Source organism: Sycon ciliatum, chromosome 12 (assembly GCF_964019385.1).
Source record: "Sycon ciliatum chromosome 12, ocSycCili1.1, whole genome shotgun sequence".
NCBI lineage: Eukaryota > Metazoa > Porifera > Calcarea > Leucosolenida > Sycettidae > Sycon > Sycon ciliatum.
In genome coordinates, this window is record NC_088654.1 from 6,155,218 (window position 1) to 6,180,217 (window position 25,000).

Here is a 25,000-nt window from a genome sequence, read left to right on the forward strand (position 1 = left end):
CATCAAAGACAGCTGGCCAGCTTATTCAAATAGGGCTTTCAACTGCAAAAATCACAACATGAAGCAACTTGGAAGAAGCCCAGCCACCGTCAGCTTTAGCGACGGAACCGCTTTGGCGCTAGAGTTTTAAACTAAAACATGTCAGTGCCGAAAATGTTACGCTTGGCAAGTAGAACCACCCTGCAACAAATCCGGCTCGATCGAGTCAACTCCAAACACGGGACTGAAATGTCTAGCCGGCCAGAGCCAAGAGCAGGAAGGCAGAGCCTTGGTCTTGGACCTGGTACAGCGCGAAGTGCGAGTACGTACGCGTTTATAACCCCTTTCACAATACAACCATGGTAAAAAAAGTTGAATGATACAGATTTGATGAGGCAGCGCACGTGAGAAGAGAGCTTATCTATGACCGAGTCGATGATGCTCTAAATTGGATATGACTTGTACTTCAAGCACATGCCATTGTATCATATTTTCATCGGCGGCTCAGCCGAGGGCATTTCGATTTGTTGCAACTCTGAGCTTCACGCTGCAAGGAGATGATCGCACAACTCAGGCCGAGCATATACCCAACAGTACGCTAGTAAATGCTGTGGTTTGCCAATCTATTAGCCGTGGTTGGCTATAAAAACCCTGCAATCGCCACGCAAAGTGGTCATTGGCTACCCCAGCCATGTGTTGCTTGGAATAAAATAAAAATATCATTATGGCAATCAGTGCATTGGCTCCATTGATCCCCCACCCCCTCCCCCCCCCCCACACTTGTCTCCTTCATTCTTGACTCTAACACCATAATGTTGACGTTAGTCATTCACACTTTAATTCCCGTAGCTATGCAGAAGACGTTACTTCAGTAACATCTGGCGCTAGCCAGGGTCCACACAGCTTTAAGTTAACTGGGTGTTTATTTGTTTGTTTGTGTCACGCCTGGCGCTATCCCGTATCTGTCCCGTACCGTACCGTACCATCAAACACAGCTGGCCACGAACAGCTGGCCACAATATTCAAATAGGGCTTTCAAATGCAAGATCATAACGTGAAGCAACTTGGAAGAATGAGTATGAATGCGAAGTGTATCGGGGAATGCATGTAGGGCGATACTGCGGGTTGGAAAAAAATCCAGGTTATGCCTTGAAAAAAAATTGGAGAATTGAAAAATTTATAACATCCCTATGCTTTTTTGCCTAGGACATCAAGGCGGTAGACGGTGTCGTATTACCCTCGACCGTACCCGTCCCGTACCGTACCGTACCATCAAAGACGGCTGGCCGCAATATTCAAATAGGGCTTTCAAATGCATGATCAAAACGTGAAGCAACTTGGAAGAATTAGTATGTATGCGAAGTGTATGGGGGGATGCATGCAGGGCAATAGTGCGGGTTCCAATCCCAGGTTATGTCTTGGAAAAAAAAGAGAAATTTATAAGAAAATTTATAACATCCCTAACATCCCTATGCGTTTTTTGGCTTTTAGTTTTTTTTTAGTTTGGCTGGGGAAAGTTATGTTTCTCCTCTCTTCCTTCTCGTGAGGAAGAGCTTAGTATTTATTGAATGGACTCGGGATAATGAGCGACGAGAAATGGAGCGACGAGAAATGGCAAGACCTCCGACGGACCGGGAGCGGCACACGCCGGCCCAGTCGTCGAAGCGAGGAACAGCTAAGACAGTCGGCTCAGGAAAATTCACCGGTACTGGGCAGTATCGGACCGTGTCGCGGTCCTTACGCTCTCGAGCTGTGAGAGTTGTTGCTGTAGATATTGCTGGCGCGTTCGATCAAGTCTCCCACCCAGGTGTGATCCACAAATCCCAGCAGTACGGTGTATCCGGCATGCTCCTTGCATGGTTGAAGGACTACCTGCTGGACAGGCGCCCGAGTGTCGTCGTTGGTGGGCAGTCGTCCAGCCCACACCGCATCACAGCCAGAGTTCCGCAAGGTAGCTTGTTGGGACCGACACTGTTCCTCCTCTAAACGAACGATGCCGATGACCACCTTCCACCAGGTGTAGATCTGGCCGCTTATGCCGACGACACAACGCTGTCCACCATGGATACTATTGACCACAGCTCGACAGTCCTGCAAAATGCTCTCGATGCCCTTGTGAATTGGGGTACCAGCTGGAGAATTGTGTTCGAGCCAGCCAAGTCCCAGGCCATGACTATTGACCATCACCGCCCCGCCTGGGACCTCCCAGCAGTACAGTTTGCGGATGTCCCCCTGAATGGAGAGAGAAACCTCAAGCTTCTTGGAGTAACCTTGGACAGCCAACTTTCCCACCGCAACCACCTCCGTACCGTCGCCATCAGAGCACGCCAGCGTCTCGGGCTCCTGCGGAATTCCTCGCCGCTCCTGGATTCTCGCAGCCGAGCAACAGTGTACCGTGGGTTTGTCCGCCCAGTAATGGAGTACTGCCCATTGGTCTGGATGGGCGCAGCAGATTGTCATTTGCAGTGACTTGACCAGACGCAACGCTCAGCCCTCCACTTGATTGGCCCCGGCGCAATGCTGCAAAGCCTGTCTATCCACGCATGGTAGCTGCGTGTACCTACATTTACAAGCTGCTGTGCTCCAATCCTACCAGCCCACTTCGTCACACCTGACCGGAAACGGCTGCAAAGTTTCAAAGTGTCTGTCTTCCGGCACCTCCGTGCTCAGCAATGGCACTGGGCCACTGACACTTTGTAATATGTATGCACATCTGCCCACACACTGCTGCATATTGCCATACGCCTCGTGCCCTGCTTACCCTTTTCTCTGGATCTGAATGTGCACCACTTACGCATTATATAATTATACTTTTTTCAGTTCTCTCCCCCTCCCTTGCTCCCCAACCCTCCCCGCTCTCTCTCTGTGCCTGTCTGTCTCTCTCTCTCTGTCTCTCTCTGTCTCTCTCTGTCTCTCTCTGTCTCTCTCTCTCTCTCTCTCTCTCTCTCTCTCTCTCTCTCTCTCTCTCTCTCTCTCTCTCTCTCTCTCTCTCTCTCTCTCTCTCTCTCTCTCTCTCTCTCTCTCTCTCTCTCTCTCTCTCTCTCTCTCTCTCTCTGTCTCTCTGTGTGTGTGTGTGTGTGTCTCTCTCTCGCTCTGTCTCTCTGTGTCTCTCTCTGTCTCTGTCTCTGTCTCTGTCTCTCTGTGTCTCTCTTTGTCTCTCTCTGTCTCTCTCTGTCTCTCTCTGTCTCTCTCTGTCTCTCTCTGTCTCTCTCTGTCTCTCTCTGTCTCTCTCTGTCTCTCTCTGTCTCTCTCTGTCTCTCTCTGTCTCTCTCTGTCTCTCTCTCTGTCTCTCTCTCTGTCTCTCTCTGTCTCTCTCTCTGTCTCTCTCTCTCTCTATTTCTCTCTCTCTGTCTCTCTCTCTCTGTCTCTCTCTCTCTGTCTCTCTCTCTCTCTCTCTCTCTCTCTCTCTCTCTCTCTCTTTCTCTCTCTCTCTCTCTGCTAGTGGCGCGCCTGGTTGTGATGAAGCCGAGACTCAAGGTCGGCAGAGCATCCCAGACCACGCCACCACTCCCCTTATTCATGGCTCACACATGACGGGTTTACGTGGCTCTAGTAAAAAAAATAAAAAATAGCCCCTCAGCTCTAGTGTCTGTACACCAGGGACAGAACGTCGCCTCGGGAAGGCCATTCCTAGCTATCATCAACGCATACGCACCAACACCGACGAGATGTGTGTCAAATGTCGCTGAGCTGGATAGATTCGACGACGACTTGGCTACGGCGTACTCAGAGGTCAGCAGCAGTGCCCTACTGTACATTTGTGGTGATTTCAACGCGAAAGTTGGCAGTGGCCGCAGAAATGCGAACTGTTTGGAGACGGAGCAGGAGACGACATGCAGGAGAACTGGAACGCTATTCAAAAACACATTCACAGTGCAGCAGCACCAACTGTGAGATACGCCAAGAGAAAAAAACACCAAAAATACGATGATGCAGAACTGGAAGCCCTATCGAAGGAGCAGAGGCAGCTGCGCATGCAGCTGACATTTGTCACTGACGACAAGAGGAGAGAATCCCTCAAAACCAAACGTAACCGAATTCAACACAATGTGCGGAAGCTGTGCCTAGACCGTGCCGAGGCGGAACTGGACCTGAAGGCAAAGGAAGTAGAGAAACTGAAGAACGGCACACAAATGTTCAAGGCAGTTGCCACAATGCGGAGGCGGCCGGCAGTGACCCCGGTAGTGCAGGATCAACACGGCAAACTGGTCGGCAGAGCCCAGGAAGCAGTAGCTATCGTTAAAGAACATTTCCAACACCAGTTTACAGATGAACATGCTTCAGCCATAGAGCCCTTCATCGGTGAGCGTAGACCACTCGATCGGCCTATCACAACTTCCGAGCTCCCAGATACTTTCAAGAAACTAAACAATGGTAGAGCATGTGGCCCGGATGGCATTGCGGCCGAACTCCTGAAATATGGTGGTGAGAAACTCCTGGAGGCTATGATCCGCCTGTTGAACAGGGTCTTCGAAACCCATCAGCCATTAGACCTCGGCCTAGGCACACTGATTGCTCTTCGAAAACCTAACAAAAAGAAGGGACCACCTGGAAATCTTCGTCCCATAGTGCTTCTAACTGCCCTCAGGAAGGCGGTGTCACTTCTCACCCTGAAACGCATCTCACATAGAGTTAATACCTTTCTCAGTGACAACCAGGGTGGATTCCGGGCAGGACAATCAACGGCAGATGCAGTTTGGTGTCACAAATGGCTTGCAGCAACAGTCCAGAAATATAAGTATGTCATTGAAATTCTCGGTATAGACATGTCAAAAGCATTTGACACCATTCAGCGACACCGACTTCTGGCCGTTTTGGAGACCTTCCTACTTCCGGATAACCTACAAGTACATTTGGTAAGGTTGCTCATCGCTAACACGACGCTGAGTGTTCGACTTGGGGGTTTTGAGTCAACCCCTTTCCACACAACAATTGGCACTCCACAGGGAGACTCACTTTCCCCCGTGCTATTTGTAGTCTATCTAGACGCAGCACTGCGCGATGTCCTCGCCGCAGCCCCACCTCGCTGTCCTGCAGATAGCACTCTACCAGTCGACATCATCTATGCGGACGACACCGATTTTGTCAGTACCTCATCTGCTTGGCTAGCACAGCTTGAACCTCTTACCGCAACAGTTCTCAAGCAATGGAATCTCCATGTCAACGCAGAGAAGACCGAACACACAAAACTCACCCGGCAGCAGGATCGAGTCTCGGAAGAATGGAGAATGACGAAAAAGTTAGGTTCTCTGATTGGTGACGATGAATACATCACCAGGCGAAAACAGCTCGCCACAGCGTCCTACAGAGCAATGTATAGTCTTTGGAAACGGAGAACATTAGTGCGTGAAGAATTGAGACTGAGGCTGTACAACGCATTCGTGATTCCAGTCTTACTGTACAACAGCGGCACCTGGGCACCCACTTCAGTGGCCGAGGCCCAACTGGATTCGTTTCACCGCAGGCAGTTGCGTAGTCTCATCGGTATTAGGTGGCCACAAACAATAAGCAATGCTGCTCTCTACAAGAGGTGCAAAGCACAACCGATATCTAACTTTTTTCACCTAGCCAGATGGAGACTCTTTGGCCATATACTGCGCATGCCTGACGGATGTCCTGCTGTGGCGGCTATGATTACCTACTACCAGGTGAAGGAAAAAGTGTGGAGAGGACGGCCAAGAACGACTCTGCCTATTGTCAGGCGCGTGCGCCGTATGGGTTCCTGGGTGCCCGGAACCCCCCTTTTTTTCACTCAAAATGCAGGATTTTGCTTCATTTTTTGAACTTTTTCCCGGGGGAGGACCCCCGGAACCCCCCCCCCCCCCCCCCCTTGAAGGGCACCGGCGCACGCGCCTGATTGTGCTATCCCGTGACCTGCAGAGAGTGGGGCGGAGGGGACTCACGACGTTGTCTGATCTCCTCTCCCTCCGTGAGATTGCACAGGGCAGAGGGGAGTGGGAGGACCTTTGCAAGGACGTCTGCAAGTCCAATAGGTGCGTCTACGACTAAAACCAAATAATATTGCTCCGAAATATCACAGTACTGTTGAGGTTCGACCTCAACTAACTGAACTGCTAGTGATCTGCATGATATCAGTCGCCATGTATCTGACTTTGCATTGTCGTCACTGTAGCGTATAGCGTATCCCCGTACGTTAGCATATCCCCGTACGTTAGCATACCGTAAAAGTCCGTAAATAAGTACCTGCCCGAAAGAAATACCCCATTCATTCTTTTGGCTCTGTCTGTTGAAGTCAAGTCAAGCCCGATAAACATACTGCCCGAAATAAGTACCGGTACGGTGCGCACATGCAGCATGTAGCATGTACATCAACATGAAAATGACTTCTCCACTACACCCAAGTCAGGTCCGAAAGTTAGTTCGTGCCCGAAAGTCAGTACCCGCCCGAAAGTTAGTACGGGTGTGGTCACTAAATTCGAAAGTAAATACGTACTTATTTACGGACTTTTACGGTATCCCCGTATGTTACTGTATTCCCGTTCCATGTCGGTCCAGGAAGTGACCGATGTCACAACGCGTCGATCCGACCGAGCCAAGAAGCAGCCTGATAGGCTCAACCTGTAAACTGCTAGTCCCTCCTGATTTGAAAGAAGGGGAGGTATGTTGAGGTTCGACCTCAACTAACTGAACTGCTACTGATCTGCATGATATCAGTCGCCATGTATCTGACTTTGCATTGCCGTCACTACCCTACATGTAGTGCACTGTTAGCTGTGTTTTAGTGTCGCGCGGTATCTGCGTGTCACGTGTTTATTGCTTTGCGCGGGCTTGTCCATACTTTGAGTGAGTGGTGAGTTTGTGCTGAGGGAGTTCTGGAAAGAGAGAGTTGGAATGGCGGACATGGTTTTTCGAGTGGTTTTCCCTTTTGCTTTTGTCTTGTAGCATTGTCTGAGGTCATGATAGTCTAAGTAAGAGATATCTCAGAACCCATCCAGTTGTTGTCTAACAGTCTGCGAACGAGCGAGCCCGACTCAACAAGTACTGCTTTTCATAACTGCTGTGGTAATAATAATTAGTGCTGAAACGATTATATCGATTACTCGTTACTTACTCGATAAGAAATATATCGAACGGTTATTTCGATTTTATCGGCTAAACGAGTAGAATGGTACTTACGCTCGGTGCGAGATTTCCCCCCCCCTTTTGGGGATCGCACAAAGCGTGCATGCATCAAAAGTGTTGCGAGTCCGACACGAATATGTACAGTCATGTCTGTACACTTGCAGCATCGATGTACATGTACGTGTAAAGTACAAGCGCGATCTGAGAAACATCGACGCGATTACCGTCGCCGTCTTTTCAGCGGACTACTTTTCTTACATACAGCATGCAGGACGGGCAGGCTCGGTATGTGTCTACACTAGCTGCAGGGGCCATGTCGTAACAGCCGTGAGGGGCTGGAGTTCCCTCCACGTGCGAGTAGTCATGAGCTAAAGACAGTAAAGTGGTCTTCAGTTTCATGTTTTCCGTTCTGCCAACGGTTCCCGAACCAGTTTGCTCGACGACGAGCTAGGCCTGGCGTCTGGGCCTATTTTTTGAGCATAGACAGGAAAAGCAACTAGTTACTTGTTGGTGCGCCTCAAGTCAGCTCATCCGTCGAAACCCGCCGATCTGCACCCCTGGCCGGCTTCTCTGACTTCATCGTCGGAGTCAGCGAAGTCACAGGCAAAAGGCACCATCAGCTCTTGGGTTGTAACCAGTGAGTTGCCTCTGTCTTGTCTGTATTCGTCTGGTCAGTCCGAACAGTTGACGGACTTGTTGCGGGATCATCGGATCTATGCGCCCGCTTTCCGTCGTTGGCGATGTTGGACTCGTAATTTTTTTGAAATTCACAGAATGTACATGTACTGATGTAGTTACAGGGTACCTCACTTCAAACTCTCCAACCGGTTAACCACGGTCTCTTCGCTGCATAGGTTCACTTCACTTCCAAAAAATAATAATATTAGATATAAAACAGAGAGGTTCCAGGCTGTCCAAGAGAGTGCTCAATACCGAGTGGTAGAGCTGGTTCAAACAATAGGAGGACAGAGGAAGTGTTTTTACTGAGAGTTTCACGCACTAAGCGATCATCAGAAAACAGTAATTGGAAATCTGGATCAGTATTGGTTTATATACTCACAAAGCAAAGTGTAAATAGCGGCAGTGCAAAGCGTGAATGACAGCAGTGGTGAAAGGTGACAACCACTGGAGCTGGTTGTCTCTTACTTAATTAGGTGATGGCTGTAGATGGTTTAAAGTTCCGAAGGTAGTACCTATTCTCATGGCGACACTTCGACACAAGCTCACTCCTTTTGTTGAGAGAGAGGTGCTTGGGTGCTTGCGCGATTGCCAATTTACACTTTGCTTTGTGAGTATATAAACCAATACTGATCCAGATTTCCAATTACTGTTTTCTGATGATCGCTTAGTGCGTGAAACTCTGAGTAAAAACACTTCCTCTGTCCTCCTATTGTTTTTTAAAATATTAGATATAAATGGAATGCACCAAATTTTCGGGCATGGCGCATCTTCAGGGTGAAAAACCATTCAACGGTTCCCTTTTTGAATGGTTTTTCACCCTGAAGATGGGCCATGCCCGAAAATTTGGTGCATTCCATTTACATGTATATCTAATATTATTATTTTTTGGAAGTGAAGTGAACCTATGCAGCGAAGAGACCGTAGTTGGAGAGTTTGAAGTGAGGTACCCTGTAATGTGTGAGTGGCTGCAATGGAATCTGCGAGTGCTTAGAAAAGTTTATACTGATGTAGTTACTTCAGTACTATAATAATTGTTAGCCGATAAGCCGATCGTTATGGTATCAGCTAAGCCACTAAGGAAAAAACGTAATCGTTTCAGCACTAATAATAATTAACATCTTTAATACCAACAAAATTCCTCTCTTAACGTAGTGCGTGTATTTGCATCCACCTGCCACCATTTTACTGGATTATTCTCAAAACGGAGTCGACAATGCCCTTTATCCTGTGTCTGCATCCTCTGTTCAATCTGAGCAATGCTGTCATGTGCCCCTTAGCAGGTACGTCTTGTATTGTATTTCTATTTCTGTTGCCGTTGCTCTTTTTATTTTTATTTTTATTTTCATTTCCCAAGTCCATTCAGCACGTGCGAATTTGTTGACGGTTTACCACCGCTGAAATTGACGGGTAAGTGCATAATAATAATAATAATAATAATAATAATGTTTTTTTGTCTAGGTCATCAAGGCAAAAAGCATAGCGTAGGGCCCTGAGCTTCCAAGCTCTCTCGTTGTGTAGCGAGTGTCAGTTCCAGCGGTAATCAGGGGGGGGGGGGGGGGCTTTATCCTTGTCACATTGTTACGTGATTCCTTTGAAGTTGGCGAGCCGGTGTGTGTTGGCATGTGGACATTTTGAAATGATCTTGCTCTTCTTATTTAACGTCTGCGTCAGCAGTGTGGATCTATGTTTTCTCCGTAGTACAAACTGCAAAGGCCACATCTCTTTGTTGCCTGGTTGTAGGAACTGGCCTTGTCCTTGATTCTTCAGGACAGCTGGGACTCTTTGTTGTCGGTTTTCCTTTGCCAGAGGTGTTTGGACTTTGGATAGCTCCGGTGGTATAATATTTCTCTGTGCGGTAACGGTTATTTCTCATGACATTAGAGAGGTTCCGCATAACGTAATTACGTTATTAAAAAACGTAGTCGATCTACAGAAAGTTTTACCTAAACTGCATGCGCATCTGTGTTCCGCCATACGGAGTTTTCAAATCACATAGCTGACCTTGGCAACTCCGAACGCGGCAGTGTACGACCAGATCGACCTGGGGAGAGAGTCATAAATTTGTACCCCAATCCACTTACGGACCAGCTACGTTTTCAGAGCCCTATCTACGTACTCTACGTAGACAACTTTCCGTAAGTGGAGTGCAAACTCCCGAATTCACGGGGTTTTCCCGCCCACTAACGTAATGTTGCTCAACCTTACGTAGTGCGCAACCTCTCTAATGCGACAAGGACGAAGACCTCCCGATGACCACCTGAACTGACAATGCGGCTCACTGCACTATTACGATGTGAATGCCCAACGCCAAAATAGTGCGCCTCCTTGAACTTGTGCCACCCAGGACAAGCGGTCACGCTTTTGGAGAGAATTCAAACGCACGTACAAATTCGCTTGGAAAAAGACTGGGGGAGATACGCACGTCCATCAGAAAAGTGTTATGCACCCTCTCCCTACCACGTCTACGTTTCCCGTTTCCTCTGCTCCCGACTTCACCCCGTATATCAGAATGTACAATAGTGTGATGACAGTCCTAATATGGACGTAGTTCGTATGGAAACAGATACTATGGAGGCAGTTACTACGACGCAGTGACTATGACGCAGTTAATATGGATGCAGTTTCTATGGACGCAGTTAACCCTTTATGTACGGAAAAAATGTACGTTTTGATCTCGACTCTCCTCAAATTCCATAATTCTCCGGGGCATGACTTTGGTCTCCTTTTGACGGTTTTTGCAATCTGGGGCTTCCTGGAAAGCTCGTCGCAAGAGGAACACATTGAGCCCACACTTGCCATCACGAAGGTCAAAATGCCAGTGCTACAGCCCAGCGTCTTAGCTGCAGCGCCAATATTCCGACAGAAGTCGTCTTGCATCAGCCATTCCGCTCTCCTTGCTCGTAACACCTAACTGTTACTTCACAAACATTTCACAAACTGCCATGAGTCCGTTTACCATTTTTAACGTGTTTCTACGTCACTGCATGTCCAGAATGATGGGAAAATCTCTCATTCAAATCTGCGCATGCGGCTATTGAGCGATATTTGCCGCGATTCGACTTTCGAGCTTCGTAAGTCTGGAACCGCACATCGGAGGGCTTCAGCGATTGCTTCAATGGACAGCTGGGAGTTTTCTCTTCGATCTACATATGAGCCAGGGACTTTAGAAACCGCCCTACGACGTTTGATATCAAAATCAAGTTATGACGTTTCAAAGTCACGTGACTCAAAGTTAGTTACGCGAAGCGCAGAACTCGTAACTTTTGTTTTGACAAGACTCAAGAGCTGTCCTCTTGTTAGATGTTCAGTGAAGGATTCCGAGCTCGAGCGATTGTCGAGTAATCAAGAGGCTCCACTTACTGTGATTGATTATGGCTACAACATCTAGTAGACGACGCAGCTCGATTCTGTGTGGAGTCGACTAGTCCCTGATGCGAAGGCGCTTGAATCGGACGACGGGAATTTTTACAGATTCAGCGCTGGCACCCGTGAGTCGTCCGCGAGCGATTCCGACACCGATGCTGACAGCGACAGCGATGATATGCCACCTAAGAAGAAGACGTATTTAGTCCCAGCAAGCTCGAGTGCTGCCAGTGTTGTGTCGAAAACGCCAAGCCCCGACAGCTCGGAAATTTCAAACGCGGAGAGTGACACCGACTACTCAGAATCGGATGACGAACCAGATGCCCCCGCACCTGAGTCACCGACGACGGAGCAGGTGAAGCGTGGTCTCCTGTGTTCAGACATACGCGATGGGATTGAGAGAGGCTGAGGATGCAAGTCGAAGAATCATTGGAAAGTCATCCCAGAGCAGCAGCTCGAGGACTAAATATTTCAAGTCTCTAAACTGCGAGAATCGAAAAAGAGCTTCAAGCAGTTTGTTCCGGGCGCACTGACTGGAAGCATGCGAAAGTCGATGACTGGTGGTGGTGATCGACCTTTCTATTTCCTCTATCATATACGTGGTTACGAGTTGTGCAAAGACGTGTTCATGGCAGTTCATGCTGTTGGAAGTCATGTAATGAAGCGTCTTCAAAAAAAGGCAAACAAAGGAGTCGTTCAACTGGCACACCATGGCTTGACTGGAAGAACACCAGAGCACTTGGCCATTTCAGCAGACATAGAGCAGGATGTAGTGCAGTTTATTTATTCATATGCTAACATATATGGTCTACCTCAAACTGCAGCAGAGCGAGGTCGTGCTGAGGACCCTCCAGTATACTTACCAGCATCCAAGAACACTTGAAGAAGTCTGCATACAACATCTATACCAAGACCGTCACACAGTACTCGCCTGTTCATTACAGGTCATTTTGCCACATTTGGAGGAGACAGGCAGCACACATCAAAGTGAAGAAGCCAAGGACAGACGTATGCGCACTGTGTGACAAGCTGCGGGACAAAATTCGTGTCGCCCGTACAGAGGAAGAGACGGAATGTAGTGTCCAGGCCCTGCTTTCGCACACATCACTAGCACAAGAGGAGCGGCAGTACTACTGAGATTTAGTGGACGGCGCGCAGGCGTCACTGGATGAAGCTGAGGGCATAGTTCACTATACTTTTGAACTGCCTAACTAGCAAGAATGAAGATATACAAAGAACATTACAAACTGTGTACAAAAATTTGCTCTATATCGCTCAATTGAAATGCCATTATTAAATAGGTGGTTAGGCACATTTTACCATCGCAGATCAACTTGACATTTTGTTTGAGCACATTACCATACCATACCAACATTTTGAGAGAAAAAAATTTCGCCAAAAAGTGCCATAGGGTGGTTTCTGTAGTCCCTGGCTCATATTTTAGTATTTTCCAAAATGACTGAGTTACGATCGATTGAACTTTTGAAAAGTTTCGATCCTAGGGGATCCAAAGTTGTATAGTCCGTACACAAAGGGTTAATATTGATGCAGTTATTATGGACCAGTTATTATGGACCAGTTACTATGGACCAGTTATTATGGACCCAGTTACTATGGACCCAGTTACTATGACCCGGTTACTATGACCCGGTTACTATGACCCGGATAACTATGGATGCAGTTACTATGGAGGCAGTTACTATGACCCGGTTAATATGAATGCAGTTACTAAGGACACAGTTACCGTGGACACAGTTACTATGGACACAGTTACTATGACATATGGATGCAGTTACTATGGAGGCAGTTACTATGACCCGGTTAATATGAATGCAGTTACTAAGGACACAGTTACTGTGGACACAGTTACTATGGACACAGTTACTATGACATATGGATGCAGTTACTATGGACGCAGTTACTATAGAGGACTTTCCAATGGGTCATACCGTGCGGCCTATGAGGATTAGGGCCAAAGATCATCGAGTTCACCACCGATCACTGGACTTGAAACGGAGCTTGGGTGGCAAAAAAAGAAGACTGCACTGGAAGGAAACAGTGTTTTTCGAAAGCAGTTCCATTTTGCATACTGTAGTTTGAGAATACCAAAGGGCTGCTCGCGATCGGATGTTCCCACACCTGGATCGTCTTTGAGTTGTTATCGTTTTCCCTACGATGGAGAACGACGGAACCAGTGGATGACGGACACACGACTCGAGAACTTCGCTCCTGATGCAAATACTTCGAAGTACACGAATATAGTTCCATCGCTTCGTTGGCGAAGAGAAAAGTCATGATCATCCCCTGTCACCCCAGTACGTATCAAACTAACTAACCAACTTGTTCAGCTCATTTGTGGCAGCACCAGTAAAGGCGGAAACACGAAGATGATTCCGAACACTATCAACTTACTTAGTTTGTTGGGGTGCAAGGTATAGCTGGAGTTTGATGATTGATAGGGCTGATGCTGATGGTAATGACTATAATGTACCCAGCTCTATGCACGTACCTCTACATTACTGGTGGTGCTAGCTATTCTAGTACTGGCCCTGGGTGCAACTCATCATCTCTTCCATGCCAGTGTGTATGCCTCATGTTCTGCACAACGTGTATTTCCTTTGTCATGGATAAATACTCTGATCGACCTACTTGCGCAATCTTCTTCTGCTTCCCACTTGGTTGCTGCGCTGTGCAGTTCTTCATCTGCTGCGGCACATACTAGTATACCTCATATTCTGTCTTTCTGGTCCATGTATTCAGCTTCTTGATCTTCTTGTGGTGAGGATCATCTTGATCTTACTTCTTGTGTAACTCTTGCAAAGGCAGTAATGGAGGACACTCTACCGGTAATCAGCAACTGCTTATGGAGAATGCCAGGTCGAGGGACGACCAGGAAAAAACAATTGCTGTATTGGATGTGCATTCATCAGCGTGTTTTAAGATCAGGACAACTAAGTTCGCCACTACACCAACTTTTTGGCTACATAGGAGCAATGATGATGATGGCCGTGTTTGACTTTGTCAGCTTTCGTGCTACCAGCCACCGCATGTCAACATTGTCATACTCGTACTGATAAGGAAGAAAAACCCACACACGCACGCACACACACGCACACACACACACACACACACACACACACACACACACACACACGGATACACTGACAGGCATGCAAAGCAAGAGAAACAGAGAGAGAGAGTCAGGCAGCGAAAGAGAAGTGAGACTACTTGTAGGTTATGGGCACGGTGCTCCAATTTCTGCCCAGCTGAAGTAAAATCCATGTACACTATTTTCGTGTAGTGTTCATTGACGGTGCCAGCCACTGGTGAGTGACCCAGTGGTACCATGGTGTAGGTGTTGACATTCAGCACACATCACATTTCAGTCTCCAACGTAAATTCAGTCAAAACAACACTGCACTGCAGCAACATGGGAACATGCTTCTCCCAGGCCCACCATGCAAGTGCAGTGTGCGCCAAAAACAATTCCAGGTAATTCAGCAGCTACCCAAGGATGGACAGGTTCGGCAAAAACACTCCGCGAGTGCCTGACGTTTGCAAACGTATTTTGTTGACAGTTGTTGTTTCTTCCTTCGATTGGGCAAGACACGATAATGTGCCAACCCAGCCAGCAATGAGACACATGCATTTGTATCCATCAGGGCTATTGTAAGACTTTAGAGAGTCCTTTGCATATGTGCTGGGGACATTCACTAAATATTTAGAGAGGCCTGGATACCCAACGCAGGGGGATTGGCTGAAAGGTCTTCGTCCATAGGTAAATATGGATCAATGTACTGGGCCCACGGATTCTGTCAATCTTCTCGCGGCAACGCCTCTTCAAGGCTGGAATAAACAGTAGAGTAACTACGGCTAGTAATCCTCGCGACTTACCGAAACTATTCACCACATCAAAGAAAAGCAAAAGTGCTTCACCACTGCGACGGCCTGCAACATCATTTTTAACCGTACACCGAACAACACATTTGATTCTCTTTTTGCCACCCAAGCACATTTTACCGTAGGACACGGACTTGTCTTATGGGTGATCTTTGGGTGGACACCGGGAAGGCGCCAAAAAGGTGATGTAATGGAAAGTCCTCTATAGATAAAGTTCACACAACAAGTGCATAATGATGCTTACCATGTTCATCCAGATTGATCTGTCCGACAAGTTCACCGAACTTGTAGAAGACCGTTGTAACCACCACAAGCCACTCTCCGTTGTTTAACTTGGTGAGCTGGAAAGCAGATAACTTGGGGGAAATCCCCTGGATCTGCAGCGAGCAACGGCATAGACAGAATGGGCACTTTTGATTACACGTTTACACAATTCTGGAACTGGTTTTTTTAATTCTGGAATGACCAGAATGAGCGTATTCCGGCCTTGTAAACGAACGACTGGAATTCACAACGCATTTTATTCATGTCATGTCACAAACGAAATTGATGAATCGCAAAAAGAGATCACGTACACCCCCACGATGGATCGCGCTCACATGGACCTAGCTTCGCGCACACGCCGGCCAGGGAGGCTCCTCGCGTGCTTGAGTCATGACCAAACCGGTAAAACACCGACAGTGCAATTCTGGCGCCAGAATTAGAGAAATTCCGCCTTCTCTTCAGAATTGATGGATTCGACGGAATTGGATAAAATCAATTCTAACGACGGAATTTGTCACTTTTGTGTAATCGAACTGTGCATCAACAATAACTAATTCTAGAATTGACCGAAATGCGTGTAATCAAAAGCGCCCAATGACACTAGATGGTAGAGTAACTAGAGGTGGCGGTGGACCACAGCACATCTCTCCTTCATCAGCTGGACCAGAGTTTACCGCCGTCACACAGGAAAACCTTCATTTGGCGGTAATGTCTTTGAAATTCAACCCTTCGACACTACACAGTCAAGAACGAAGGGGAACCGCTGTGTAGCTGTAATGTCAAGTTTCACACATTTCTGCGATCATCAGACAGCAGCATTCACATTGCGGCATTTTTTCTATGTTTCGTGTCAGCGCCTGTGCAGGTTTTCAGAATTCGCAGAAGAAGAATTTTTATAATTCATGCTTCAAACGATCAGTCTGGGAATTGAACTGCCTGAAAAGAGAAAAGAATGCCAGACCCACCAGGACTCGAACCCGGGACCTTGCTTGTCATGAGCAGTGCTCTAACCAACTGAGCAATGGGACTAGGCCGAAAGTAGAAGGTGCTGACAAGTCTTTTTCCCTCCAAATGCAGCTGACAACAGCTGACAACAGCTGACAACACACGCCACACATACTGTAGTTTCCCGATATAAGGCCAAGTAAAAAATGGATTGTTTATCGTCCGCGCCCGCCCCGATTTTTCGCCCTCTCAGCCAAATTATTAAATGTTTAGTTCTGGTAATTAGCAGAACTAAAAAATAGAATAATTTGTAAATGTACTGTATGTACTGCGATCTATGCCTATACGGCCTCTAATCAGCGTGGCTGTGTGTCTTGGAAGGCGAAGTCCGCAGATTGAATCAGACATGTACGTAGGTGCTATAGGCTTGACAAGTGAAAGAGATTATCAGCTGCCTGATTCTCTTTTTTGCCCTACTTTGCACTTTGCTTGTTTCACTTTTCTGTATTCGCGTCCTCAAAATAATCTTGCAGGATTTAATTCGTGGCTGACGATTCATCTGCATCACATGGATTTATCTCACTCTGTGCAAAATGGCTTCAAAAAAAGGAAAGTGAAGAAAGAGGCATGTCTAGGGGTTGTGAACACCTAGTACCTACCATACAGCCATATATGCAAAATTAAAAAATTAAAATAATACTCTATAGCAGGATATTTTCGGACGGGATTTATTTTCGTACGATTTCGTACACGGCCTCTTTTGTACTAAAATTAATTCCGTACTAAAATTTGTTTCTGTGAAGTTATGTACACTATAGATGTGTACCGCATGGGAACACGTGCATTTAGCATGCAGCACGGTACGAAAATAAAATCCGTACGAAAGGTCCAAATTCGGCTTTGTCCGAAAATATTTTCCGTCCGAAAATTTCCTGCAATACAGTCCCTCCCGTCCGCCCCGATTTCTCAGGAAAATCCGACGATAAACAATCAATATAATTATTTACATGGCCTAAGGGGTCGTCCGCAATTATCGAAAGTTTTTTCCAATCCATAGTAGCTTCGAAAGTGGGTGGGTGGGTCAAGGCCAGTTACGGACTGAAAAACTTCCGAAATGACACGTCTACGTGTAGCCCCTGTTTTCCACACGCGGCTGCGCGCGAACTGTCTACTACAAATATTTGTGTAGTTCTGGCAGTTTCTGCGCCCCCGCGCGCGCTTCCTTGGCTGCTCCTGGGCCGGGGATCATAAAGTTCGGCGCATTCGACGGCGAGTCGACACTTTCTATTTTTGAGTTTCACTGTCTCCTTCGTCCAGAGTACCGTCTTCCATGCACTCCTTTGAAGTCCTTCCGTCTAGCGCTGGCGCTGACGACTGTTATTGACGATGTCCAGACAGGTGACGTTGTTTGGAAAGGCGGTGAAGAAGCAGCCCTTTTTCAAAACACCAATTAAACATCAATATGGTAGTTGTAATACAATACATGATGTCACTATGACTCATGGACCAGCACTGATTGAGTTTGTTCCATATGTGTTGGGTTGTGTGTCCATCAATAATATTTTATTACGGACTGGGGGGGGGGGGGGGGGGGGTGGTGGGTGGGTGGGTGAGGAAAAATTTGAAGCTACTACGGATTGGAAAAAACTTTCGATAATTGCGGACGACCCCTAAGTCACAACGTTTTACCGTGACTTAACCTTATACCGGTCCCATATGAAGCAAAGACAGCTATACCTATAATTCAACTCGGATGGTGAGCCAATTAAATTATGTCATATCATTTTGTCACACTCACTGACTGTATAAGATCTGGTTACGTTGGTGGACAGTTAGTCATAACTCGTAACATTTTGTCCTTCTCCTTTTTCACCATACATATAATTAGTCGAATTTGACCGGTGCAACTTGCGTGCAAAACCATGCCTGCAGTGATGCGAAGCATAGCCTCCGTTCCAATGAGCTTTTGATCATGGCGATGCGATACTCCGTTCCAGAGTTATGGTAGTTTGTACAGTATTCTATCCAGTGCGTATGGTATGAATGTCCAGGGGAATGTCACGTCCAGGGGAATGTCACGTACCTGGACGTGACGACTGCTGCCTGATAGTCCTGTGACAGCAGGGTCCACGTAGTGAGCAGCTCTGTGCTGAGCTGCCACGCCCTTTTGGTACAACGCTGTTTGGCCAGTGTCTTGCCCCACGTGCTTGACATGTAGGATGGAGCGACACACGCTTTTCCACGTAGGTGACATGCCTTCTTGGCATGACACATCATGTGATCCAAGGCCGGAACCTGGTCAGGTAGGTTCTCGCGTTGTACATTTCCTGGAAGTGCTTCACTTCTTGGCAATGTGACTCCAGGTTTCCATGATGCCTCGGTGCTTTATGCAAAGAGCCAAAACGAACAGAGCTAAGTGCAAAGGGTGCAGAGCCAAGACTGGCGCAAGAGCCAAAACAGTCACCGCGCCAGGTCAAGGGTATCACGCAAGCAGAGCGAAGAACACCGCAGGACTTACCCATAAGACGCCGCTGAGCAATGGCACGTTGGGTGAGCGGGCTCCCCAACGTGACCCTCATATATGCACATTGTACTCTGACGTGGGTGAGCGGGCTCCGCACGTCCCTTTTTGGTCTTTCTTTTCTCCATGTCTTTCTTTCTCTTTCTTCTGGAATGGTTACCGTACGTGCATTCTGCTTTTCTGCTGACTGGCTGCGCATAATCCAGTTTTACCTGTTCTACTATTTCCTGGAATTACCTCGTACCATTCTAAGCAATGATCACACCATATCTCTGAAACGCCCTATAAAAGAAGCTCTCATTCTTACTTCAGTCAAGACTCGGTCTCAGCTCTCTGTCTTGGTTTACTTTGAGCTCAGATTTGAATGACTACTCACAACTTGAAGCTAACAATCCTTGTCTGTTGATCCTGTGGGGTCGAACTTGGACCAAGCCGACTATACTGGTTGGCCCCTGGGTTGTGTTGGGCTTGTCGTGAGGCCACACGTCTATTCAGTCGCCGCTCGTAGCGATTTCTGGGTCTGGTCACTGAGCGCAGGGGATGATGCCACATGTGCACTGTACACAAAGTATGACGGGAGTAGACTCGTCCTTGCCCCGACGCGATGGGGTCTGCGTGACCAGTATATTCGTGATAAACCCTGAAAGGGTTAAACCCTGAAAGGGTTAAACCGTGAGTGTTGGTGACATGTGTGTGCATCTGCGATGCTGCACCGCTGCTTTGCATGTCATGATTGGAACCTCTGGCCTTAGTCAAAAATAAATAAATTAAATAAAAAAATCATGATCAGCATGCTCAAGACACTACACTACTCACCCAGCCAAATCCAGTATTGTAGCTGGCAATCGGCGGGGAAAATATTTCTTGGTTGGTGCTATTCAGAATAAGGATAGATATGACGCCTGTGGTGAGACCGTTTATCTGCGCATAGCACCACAAACACACATAGGCAGGGGGAAGCAAAGACAGCTAGTAGGTTGAGGCCAAGAGCTACTTTTTTAGGTAGGGGAGTCACGGTACATACAATGATATAATGTTTAATGTCATGTGTGACTGTCATCTCTCCTTATTTTCACCTCTCATGTAAAATTGACACCATCCATGCCATGTCTCACTGACTTCAATGCCCCACTTTTAAATACTTGTCTGGAGATACGTTTGTAGCCAAAAAGAACCCAAGTGTGTGCAACTGCCTGCACAATCTCTATGCAGTGCTGTGAGGGCAGAACTCCACATCAAGTGACACGGTTCAATAGGTTACGCTGGCAAGCAGTGCAAAGTGACCACAAGAGAGTTGAGCCCAAAGCAGGGTTGCGTACACCCCTGTACTTATCATGCACTCGGTGCAAACAGTGTTCATGTGTTCGTCGCTGGATTTGACGTTCTGCCGTCGCAGACTCCATAGCAAGAGATACACACTGCTTGGGGGGTTACCGTATTCTCTAATAAAAGCCCAGGTCTCCAATAATAGGCCAGTCTCCAATAATGACCCGGGGTGAGGGTTGTTTGAAATAATATGAGCACGGTCTGTGATAGTGGTGCGGGCCACAATTGGAGTATGCAGCAAATATAGTGATTCCGTATAAAATAGCAGTACAGCATGCTAAGCACGTATTTGTAAGGTTTTCGGTCTACTACTTCCTTCCCGGTATCCACGTTATTGCGAAACATCAGTTTATATGACAACATCCCTGAGTTTAGAGTTGAGAAAATCAGTCTTGATATGATCCATTTATGCCTATTTGCCCGTGCTTCACACAGCCGGACATGTAAATGCGCATGCATGCGGACCCACACGCATGAACGAGCACACGCAGAATAGTCTGGTTGAGGGGCTGCGCTGTAGATTAGCGCCGTGAATCTGTGTGATTGATTAGTGTAATCAAGCTGCCACCTGGCAGGTGTTCATGTGGCGCTAACACGCTCTAGCCACTGGCTAGTGCGCCATATAGACTGGAGTTGGCTTGATAGTGGAGCATTGAAAAAATAACAGCACAGTCTCCAATAATAGCACAGTCTCGAATAGTGGCGCGGATAGAGCTATGACTGAAATAATAAGAGCCCTAGGCTCTTACTAGAGAAAAAAACGGCATGTACTCTAGCTGCAATGCATAGTTGTACTTCCTCCGCCAAGGCAAAATTTTCGCTTTTCTCCTTCAGCCCGATGGCAGATGTCTGACAGCAATTTTTACTTTGAAGTACATCTCGTGCACTTCACCATCACACAAATCTGCTCGTTCAGGCGTACCAGTTCCAAACAAGTCTGCGAGGTCGCCAAGGAGTAAAGAAACACATAGAGTAGAGCGCGTTGAAGGCGAATGAACTGGTTAAAAATATACGAAGTCAGTCACTGGTCAAGGTGGGTGCTGCTAGAGTGCCACTGGAGTACAGAGCAGAGGTGTCATGTTGCAAAAAGCCAGCGTGTTTGATTGCATTCGGCACAAGATGTGTTTACGGTAAAAATACAGGTGAGCTTGAAGCTAAGAAACCACTCAGCAATGCTCACCCACATACTGCAAAACTGAACCAGAACCACTAGCACTGGGCAAAACACGGAGGAAAGAAAGGCTTCGATGACAGGGTTGTCACTCACCCAGCTCATTCGTCTAATGTCAACGTGAATGATCCCGCAAAGCGACGTTGAGCTCGTCAGCTTCGGCTGGTAAGAAACACGACCGATCGTACTCATGAAGGAGGTGAAGCGCTTGGAAAAGTGTGGATACGAAACATTAGCGCTTCGGGAAAGTGCGAAGTACTACCGGACAACAAGTGCTGCGTCGGCTGGTGACAAATGACGACTTCCACATTTTTCGACTTGGATAGTTTCTCTTGATGTTCAACGACTCCTCAACTCATTATGGGTCACTATAAGCCATTCTGATAACCTGGAATGTATCAGTAAAAAGTGTAAAGATAAGCGAAAATGTTGCTTGGGCGGAGGAACTACAAAAACTACCTTCTCATGTAGAACGGATAATTTTAGCGGGCACAAATTTATCGTTTTTTTGTATCCAGTACCAATTCGCGATGAACTATTTTAGCGATCCGAGTTTCTGAGCTAAAAGAAGATATGACTAGTGCTGCACTGTACCTACACAATTTCGATTGGCGCGGAAACACTTTAGCCAAACACTCCTTTCGTTAAAATCGCAAAAAAATCACCGGCGCTTGGATTAGTGGTTTGACAGTACCTTGATGGAATAGTGAAGTTGATTTTTGCTGTCGAGAGCAAAATAGGCCAAGCTAGCGGCCTTCGTGGTGACCGTTGGTCTTGATGCACCGGACATCAATGCTTGATAGACCACTGCATATCATCAGGCACACAAATGTGTGTGTGCGTGCATGCATGCACAAACGTACACGTGCATGCACATATGCCCGCACACACACGCACGCACACACACACACACACACACACACACACACACACACACAGACATACAGACATACACGCACACACGCACACGCGCACACACACACACACACACACACACACACACACACACACACACACACACACACACACACACATGCGAACGCACACACACATACACACACACACACGCATGCACACATGTGTACGCACACCGATGCACATCCAAATGTACACAAACACAAACACAGAGACAACTTAAAATCTCGAGCCCTTAGGGGGCGGTCGTTTTGATAAAGAGGTTTGAATACAAACGACACAGAGCACCACACATCATTCGTTGCAACTAGAAACTTTGAAATTTACCAAATCATGGATAAACTGTGTCGTACGAAGTGATATGAGTTATGCCTCACTAACCGTCGATGTAACTGTCGTCTCACATAGGCCAGGTGCTGCCTTGACCTACTGACGAACTTCTCCTCATACACAATTTCTCGTCTTGTCCCCATTGTACGCCTTCACTATATACTCCGTTGTCTTGTCCTGTCTCAGCGAGTTGTCAATTCTTTCGTCGGCGCTTGAAGATCATTACAGAAAAGCTCACTCTCTCTCTCGGTATCGAGAAATAACTATTTTCCTAGTCTTTTGTTGTGCGGCGTGGCGAGATCATAGAGAAGTAGTTCGCCGTACCAAGACAGTCATTATACGGTCAGATAATGCGCGACGACGAAGTACCACAGCTGTATTGTTTTAGCTCCGCCGTCCGGAGTATCTTGGGGGTTGTGTGCGCAGACTGCCCAGCACCCGAGACTAGATCACATACAGCTGCAAATCCAGTTTGTAGTCAAGAGCCAACTGGTTGCGCAGGGTACATGCCCACCGGGCACAGCCAGAGCTGCCAGGCATGCCACATGCCGTTCTGGAGGTATTGCGTAGAGAGCGCAGAGAGGTTTTCAGACCGTGAACGACGCCTGCTGCGGAAATTGGACGGCCTGTCGAGTCAGTTGCTGAAACTTTCCGCCAGAATCGACATGAACACTGCGCCGAGTGGATCATAACCAGGGTCACGTGAGAGAAAATATCGACAAAGGAGAAAGCCAAAGACTCCTCCATTACTCCATTGCCGGCGGCAGAACAGCTGTTCGAGGATTACCGTATGCACGACAGTTCAGTGAATGGAATGTTTGAATTCAAAGCGTCGTATCCTGTGTTTCACCCTGGTGTCCTGCTTTGTGTCGTAAAATGGTGTGTGTTTTCTTGCATTTAAAACAACTTCAAAAAACTGACGCGAGTACCGGGATATTCAACGAAGGACATCATCCGAGCAAACTAACTGTTGCGTTGTGCTCTTCTTCCCCTCATTGAATGTTTCCTCGCCTGAGCATGTATGTGTTGATGTGTTATCTTGCAAGCTGGAAGGTTGTTCGCTTGTCCTTGAAGCATGTGTTGGAGCTTGGTGTCAGGCCGTTGAATGTCTCGGTGTCGGCGTCAATGCGGCGCCTTGTTGGTGCAGTACCTGACAAGGACGGTTGACTATCCCGTTACTTTGGCAGCCAGTTAGCCATAACTATCATATTCTCAAGACCACAAGCTGCACTAGAGTATAAGCCACAGGAAGTAGAGACATCCACCCTATTTATCACAGTTAATTTAATCATCGGGAGTATAAGCCGCACCCCCATTCTTTCGTGTGAGTTTTGAGCGTTTAAAGTTCGGCTCACACTCCGGAAAATAGGGTACACAACCCTGTGTATTTCCTCTTCTCCATGAGTAAGATTGACTAGCCCTCCAAGCACTAATCTCAGCGGCTTCTTTTTCAGAACTGTACTGTGCAGGTTTCGATGAGCTATGCAAAGTCTGCACCAAACTTTCAAGTCAAATGTCCATCACCGCCCTCTTTGGCGTTTGCTTCGGCCAGCAAACTCCCCACCCCAGAGTCAATCAATCTCGATTTGACGGTAGATTTTTTTCAGCATTGCATGGAACTTGTAGTAATACACCCGGTGAGAGGGCAGATTTTGCCTGTGCCCATGGTGAAGTAGAATAGAGATATACAGAGGCTATCTGGTCTTTTCGAGCAACGGCATCCTTACCGGGGGGGCCACTGCGCACGACAGGACGCCGGAACGCGGCGGTGCGTCCAGTCAATAACGGGCCACAAGTGGCACATGGAGCAAGGTTGACAACTACCCGCCGCTGAGACAACGCATACAACTGCTGGGCGGAGGGCTGCAACGTGCCACGAGTCTGCAAGAACAGAAAATAGACCATGAACTACGTGCTAAAAGGTAGCAAGTTGGAAAATTGAGTGTGTTGAATATTTCAATCATATTCCCATTATCCTGTTATACTCACTCAACAAGTACAGAAGCCATACAGTTTGACAAGCCTTTCGTACCCGATTACTTTTCAAGTGGAATACAATTGTGATTAACATGGCAGCAAGCAAGTCCTTATGCCCGGCACTTTGGCGGTCAGAGCAGTGACAAAAAAAGCACCTAAGATAGCACTAATGGCGCCAATTACATGGTGAGACAATCAATAAAGAACCGTGTGTGCAAAAGAAGTATATTTGAAAGCTGTCACTGTTTTGACATTGCGGTACCGTGATCCCCACACTTGTAGCATACATTCATACCCATAGCTATGGCCATTATACTAGTATTCCAAAACGAACGTTTTCATGTCACTGTCATCAGTATTTGCAATGTTTGCAGGGGTGACACAGGAAAATGAGGAGTGGTACAGCTGGGTGTGAGGTGTCCCATGAAAAAACTCGAATTTTTGCAGCCACCGGAGCCAAATTTTAGCGCTCCTTTATTGGTTTTTAGATGAATTGTGAGGACCGTCCTGTATGGAAAGTGGCACACCCATTATCATGGTGGTTT

At 47.2% G+C, this 25,000-nt stretch overlaps 1 protein-coding gene across 1 annotated transcript in view; it reads right to left on the reverse strand.

Annotated features, from left to right (window-relative positions):
- Positions 1–25,000, reverse strand: part of LOC135827904 (uncharacterized) — a 169,792-nt gene that overhangs the window by 93,717 nt on the left and 51,075 nt on the right. Inside the window, exons 27-30 of the mRNA XM_065340341.1 lie at positions 24,206–24,359; positions 21,928–22,040; positions 19,553–19,657; positions 15,251–15,383 (exon numbers count right to left, since the gene is read on the reverse strand). Of these exons, the coding sequence (XP_065196413.1) occupies positions 15,251–15,383; positions 19,553–19,657; positions 21,928–22,040; positions 24,206–24,359 (505 nt within the window). The remainder of the gene's footprint in view (positions 1–15,250; positions 15,384–19,552; positions 19,658–21,927; positions 22,041–24,205; positions 24,360–25,000) is intronic.